The sequence below is a fragment of the Corvus brachyrhynchos genome, unplaced genomic scaffold, assembly GCF_000691975.1.
Source record: "Corvus brachyrhynchos isolate BGI_N302 unplaced genomic scaffold, ASM69197v1 scaffold45, whole genome shotgun sequence".
Taxonomy (NCBI): Eukaryota; Metazoa; Chordata; class Aves; order Passeriformes; family Corvidae; genus Corvus; species Corvus brachyrhynchos.
In genome coordinates this window covers 1469115-1475211 of record NW_008238361.1, presented here as the reverse complement: position 1 = coordinate 1475211, position 6097 = coordinate 1469115, and the positions used below count along the sequence as shown (strand labels likewise).

The window sequence follows — 6097 nt, the reverse complement described above, 5'->3', positions numbered from 1 at the left end:
TCCCAGCATGTCCACAGGGCTGCTGAAGCGTGTCTTGGTCTTCTCAAAGGCTTTCTTGTACTCTCTGTCACTCTGGATCTTGGCCACGTGCATCGACCACATCATCTTGGGGTCATCCTCGATGTTCCTGGCCCCGATGTGGTGGCCCAGCTGCTTCCGATACCCCTCCTTGTACTTGTACTGAAACACAAACCAAGATATTACATTTCTGTATCACCTCTAAATATCAGTTAGTAATATTAAATATTTCTGCCAATAACCTTTCCAAACTTATTTATAGCCTGCCTTTAAAAAAAACCTAAATAGTCAGATCAATTCTCATGCTAATAACACGGATTCTGGCACTAAAGTTTTTTGCTGCTTGAGTTAGAACTCTAAACAGAAATTTTTTATCATTTTGTATTTTGAAGAAATATGCTTCACTAATATTAGTGAGAAATAATCCTGGTCTTACTAAATGCATTTAATCCTTATTACATATAATGTAAATACTTATTTACACATATGGGGTTACGAGCTATACAATTATCATGATAGCAGAATTATATTGTTCTTATAATTATCAACATCTATTTTTTTAAACATACATGATAATTTGCTTGCAAAAAATCTATTACTTAAGGTCATAGTTTAGCTGCAGCATCTTTTACAGAATTCAGCTGATAATTTTCAGGTTGCAGAGGAGAGAGGTCAACATAGAAAGAAAAGTAGATTCTTACATCACTGGCAATTTCCCTGGATGCTTTGGCTGCTTGGATGGGGATGGCATCAGCTCTCAAATCATAGCCTTCCTTCTTGGCATCTTCCATGGCCTGTCTGTATTGTTTCTAGATGAAGAATTAAACAATGGGACTCATATAAGTTTCATATATTATATTCTATGCAAAACAAATTGCTTGGAAGTAGATCTAAACATTGTGTTTAGATTTATTACACCCAGTTTTATCCACCTTTAACTCAAAGCCTCAGATCAGTAGCAGATACAAATTCATATCAAAGGAATACCTTTGCTAAATACATTTGTAAATTAATTTTTCTTTTACTGCTTTAAATAATGTAACACTGACTACAATTTAGAGCTAACTTTTTCTTCTATACAAGTGGAGAAAACCTACTTTTTAAAGCCACCAATGTGCCTTACCATTGTGAACTTGTTTGCCTAAAATAACTTTGAACACTGGCATCACAGCATTTCAGAATTGTGCTGGTAATTGCCTTTTTGGTATTAATTTTTGCCTTCCCAACATTATGCACACTGGCAGAAATGACTCCCAAAAATTCAGTGGAAACACACAACTTGTGTGGAATTTATGGAATTTCTTCTCACCATTGCTCACTGCTCTATGTACACACTACTACAAATATCCAAACAATACTTTTGAAGTCACAATTTTGTGGATAAATATGGGAGTTACTTAAGGAAGTTGATGGTGATATCTACAGAAGGTTTCCCAGAACATTGCTGACCCAGCCATGACCCAGAGCAGTTACATTTGGAGAGCTCCCACACTCACCAGACTGTAGTTTTTCTTGTTCTCTTTTGCCAGTGTGATTTCAGGCGTGTCAGGCATTATGTGGATTTGTGTCTTGTCTTTATCCCAGGCCTCAGTATACAGACGCTGCAGGAGAAACACAGCAGAGTATTTGGAGACCTTCACAATTGATAATTGTGACAAATTAACTTAGTAATTATCTTAGGAAGACATTATTAAATCAACTCTTGATAAAAGTAAGTTTCCCATTGATTACCAAGAATGGAACTTACAATTTACAGCCTTACTGTGCTGAAATCTCACAGCACAAGCACAGGTCTGTGGTCCTAGTCCTGTCTCAAGGGTTTAAGCAGAAACTGTTAATGTGTTACCTGATCAAATCTGCCTCACCTTATTCATGTTGTCTGCATTCTGCTTGGCCAACACCATTGGGAGGGAATCGGGGATGCTGGTGAACTTGATGGTGTCCGGATGCTGGCGGTAAATTTTATCACTCAGGATCTCCCCTGCTCTCTTGGCTTTCTCAACTTCCAAGGAACCAATCGGGACCCAACCAATGCCCCGCAGCCATTCCAGGTCAGACTTGTAGCAGTTCTGTTACAAAATATAAAGGCAGCAGTTAAAAATTTCCCCTTTATATGTTAATTAGCATTTAAATGTATTACAATTACCAATTAGGAAGGATTATACGGAGATAATACTGCTGTTTGGCCATATATAAACTTTTGTAATGTCCTTACACACAGATTCATTCACTACACAAAATCTAATGACATTGCTTGGAACAGGGGAAGAAAAATACATTGTGAAAAAACACAAGAGCAACTTGTCTAGTTCATATTCCAAGGAAATTACGAACATTTCAGTAACCCAGGGTTTATCAGCAAGTACTAACATCACTCTGGAGGTCATAGGCTTGCTTGGCGTGGATCACATCGTTCTGGTCGGGCAGACAAGTCCATTGGTGCAGATAGTGCCGGTAGTCGACATCACTGACCAGCTCCTGGCATTTCTTGGCCAGCACCAATCCCAGCATGTCCACAGGGCTGCTGAAGCGTGTCTTGGACTTCTCAAAGTCTTTCTTGTACTCTCTGTCACTCTGGATCTTGGCCACGTGCATCGACCACATCATCTTGGGGTCGTCCTCGATGTTGCGGGCCCCAATGTGATGGCCCAGCTGTTGGCGATACCCTTCCTTGTACTTGTACTATGGACAAAAAAATGTTCAGTGAGTGTCAGTTTAGGGGTTTTTTGTGTCCCCAAGAGTCCCTGTGGTACCACCTCCAGAAAACATAGCAGCTGGAACCACAGAGACTTTAGAGTGAGAAAAGACTCAGCCCCAGCGTGGGCCACAAGGGCTGCTGTGCACTCACATCACTGGCGATGTCCCGGGAAGCTTTGGCAGACTTGATGGGAATGGCATCTGCCCGCATGTCGTAGCCCTTCTTCTTCTCCTCCTCCATCGCCTGCTTGTACAGTTTCTGAAACAGACACCACCGTGCCCTCAGACAACGCTGCTTCCCGGGACACGGCAGCGCCCAGGGACGGACACTGCACCCACAGCACCCACCCACCTCGCTCAAGTTCACTTGGTTCTGCTGGGCCAGCAGGATCCCAGGGGTGTCCGGCATGATGTGAACACTGGTTTTGTCCTTCTCCCAGGCTGAGATGTAGGAGCGCTGGAAAATGAGGAGGACAGAGGGAGATCAGATCACACAGGCTCAGGAACAAACTCAACAAGAAGGTCAGCTCCATGAACCAAAGCAAGGGGCCTCTATTTTTGCAATGACTAAGGAACACCTTTCCTTTCCGCAAGGTTTCCAATGCTTCACTCTTTTCTTTTCCACCCTGTACCCCATTACTGCTCCAACCACACAAAACTGAATCTTGTCTCAAACAAGGAACACAAATCCCTGAGGCAAGAGGAGTCAACATTCCCCTTGCACAACTCAGGCCATGGAAGGACCAACATCTTGAGAAAGAAGGCATCTGTTTCCTTCAGGGTGCAAACATGAGGAAATCTCACTTGGTCCATGATTTTGGAGTTGTGCTTTGCCAGCTCCATGGGCATTGAGTCAGGAAGGCTCGTGAATTTGATGGTGTCTGGGTGCTGACGATACTTCTTGTCACTCAGGATCTCGCTTGCCCTCTTGTTCTTCTCAACGTCCAATGATCCAAGTGGGGACCAGCCAATGCCCCTCAGCCACTGCAGGTCGGACTTGTACACGTTCTGGAAGGACAGGAAACACAGAAACAGCTCAGTAACCTCCTCATTCTAAGCAACTCCAACTCCTATCAAGGGGACCTATTCAGAATGGAGCACGTTCTTCTGGGTCAACCCACCAGCCACCCAGCCAACGGTTATACCCATCCCCTAAGGCTCTTCATATCATTCTCCACTGCACCCAGGCCTTGCCTTTCCCAGCTGCTGGTTCACCATAAAAAAAACTTGTCTCCCTTGCCCTTCCCCTGCCACACAGACCCCTCCTTCAAAACTAGAACAGAACACAGGACAGACAACACAAGGTTGTCACAAAGCCAGTAAAGAACAACTCACATCACTCTGCAGGTCGTACACTGTCTTGGCATGGACAACATCATTCTGGTCCGGCAGGCAGGTCCAGTGGTGCAGAGGGTGCCGGTAATCAACATCACTGACCAGCTCCTGGCATTTCTTGGCCAACACCACTCCCAGCATGTCCACAGGGCTGCTGAAGTGCGTCTTGGACTTCTCAAAGGCTTTCTTGTACTCTCTGTCACTCTGGATCTTGGCCACGTGCATCGACCACATCATCTTGGGGTCGTCCTCGATGTTGCGGGCCCCAATGTGGTGGCCCAGCTGTTTGCGATACCCTTCCTTGTACTTGTACTGTAGGAAAAAGAAGTATCTACTGAGTTTTATTTTAGTTTTTTTTACAATCCTACCAACCCCTGTGGCACCACCTCCAGCCAATTTTTCAGCTGAAACCACGGAGAGTTTACAGTGAGAAAGTGTTCAGCTGATGACTTGCAGTCCACAGCTACAAAAGAATCCACATAACATCCTTCTGACAAAACTCACATCTCCCTGGCCTATATATTAAGAGCAACTGTTCAATAACTGAGAGGAAGAAAGTCTCCAAATCATGGAAGCTACACCAAAGACCTGAAGTTCAATAAATACTCCCTACATAAAGAATCATTTACTGAACTTCAAGAGAGATGGCCAAATCAACTCCTACTCAAACTACTGAGGCAATAAAATATAACAACATAGAGACTGACTGGGAGAATTAAATAAAGACAGCTAACACATACAGGAATGCAATTTTGTATTAATACCTAAGACTAAAAAAAAATAATGTCCTTTTATATAGCTTTAATTTTTACATGAAAACTTAGTTTGGGTTTTCCTTCCTCATGCCCAGCTCAGCTGTGTAGCTGCAGAGCCAGGGCCATGCAGACTGGCAGTGCTGAGGGCAGCCCAACACCTCAGAGCCCCAGGCTGTTGCATGAGGAGACACTGCCACAAGCCCAGGAGGGACCATGCTTTGGATTATGGCCATCGTCCTGCTCACATAGCTACACTTCCACATCACCCAGGACTTCCCTTGCAACAGTGCACACCTATAACTTGTAGGGACAGCTACAGGTGGACAGTGTAGAACAAAAATTTTGATGGGCAACTAAACAGCAGTGACAGGTAATGGATTTGTTGCCTCCATTTGGCACAGTTGCAAACCCTGAGTTCAACTGCCAGCATGTGGCACCCATGTGACAGCGTGGGCCACAAGGGCTGCTGTGCACTCACATCACTGGCGATGTCCCGGGAAGCTTTGGCAGACTTGATGGGAATGGCATCTGCCCGCATGTCGTAGCCCTTCTTCTTCTCCTCCTCCATCGCCTGCTTGTACAGTTTCTGAAACAGACACCACCGTGCCCTCAGACAACGCTGCTTCCCGGGACACGGCAGCGCCCAGGGACGGACACTGCACCCACAGCACCCACCCACCTCGCTCAAGTTCACTTGGTTCTGCTGGGCCAGCAGGATCCCAGGGGTGTCCGGCATGATGTGAACACTGGTTTTGTCCTTCTCCCAGGCTGAGATGTAGGAGCGCTGGAAAATGAGGAGGACAGAGGGAGATCAGATCACACAGGCTCAGGAACAAACTCAACAAGAAGGTCAGCTCCATGAACCAAAGCAAGGGGCCTCTATTTTTGCACTGACTAAGGAACTCCCGCCCTTTCCCAGAACTTTCTAATGCTTCACCCTTTTCCACCCTGTACCCCATTACTGCTCCAACCACACAAAACTGAATCTTGTCTCAAACAAGGAACACAAATCCCTGAGGCAAGAGGAGTCAACATTCCCCTTGCACAACTCAGGCCATGGAAGGACCAACATCTTGAGAAAGAAGGCATCTGTTTCCTTCAGGGTGCAAACATGAGGAAATCTCACTTGGTCCATGATTTTGGAGTTGTGCTTTGCCAGCTCCATGGGCATTGAGTCAGGAAGGCTCGTGAATTTGATGGTGTCTGGGTGCTGACGATACTTCTTGTCACTCAGGATCTCGCTTGCCCTCTTGTTCTTCTCCACGTCCAGTGATCCAAGTGGGGAGCAGCCA

The 6097-nt window shown here is 45.2% G+C and overlaps 1 protein-coding gene across 1 annotated transcript in view; it reads right to left on the bottom strand.

The window, feature by feature from the left end:
* The window catches only part of NEB (nebulin), a 108688-nt gene that overhangs the window by 70296 nt on the left and 32295 nt on the right, over positions 1 to 6097 (bottom strand). Inside the window, 10 exon segments of the mRNA XM_017736021.1 lie at positions 1515 to 1619; positions 1884 to 2087; positions 2389 to 2700; positions 2867 to 2974; positions 3068 to 3172; positions 3520 to 3723; positions 4051 to 4362; positions 5284 to 5391; positions 5485 to 5589; positions 5932 to 6077. Of these exon segments, the coding sequence (XP_017591510.1) occupies positions 1515 to 1619; positions 1884 to 2087; positions 2389 to 2700; positions 2867 to 2974; positions 3068 to 3172; positions 3520 to 3723; positions 4051 to 4362; positions 5284 to 5391; positions 5485 to 5589; positions 5932 to 6077 (1709 nt within the window).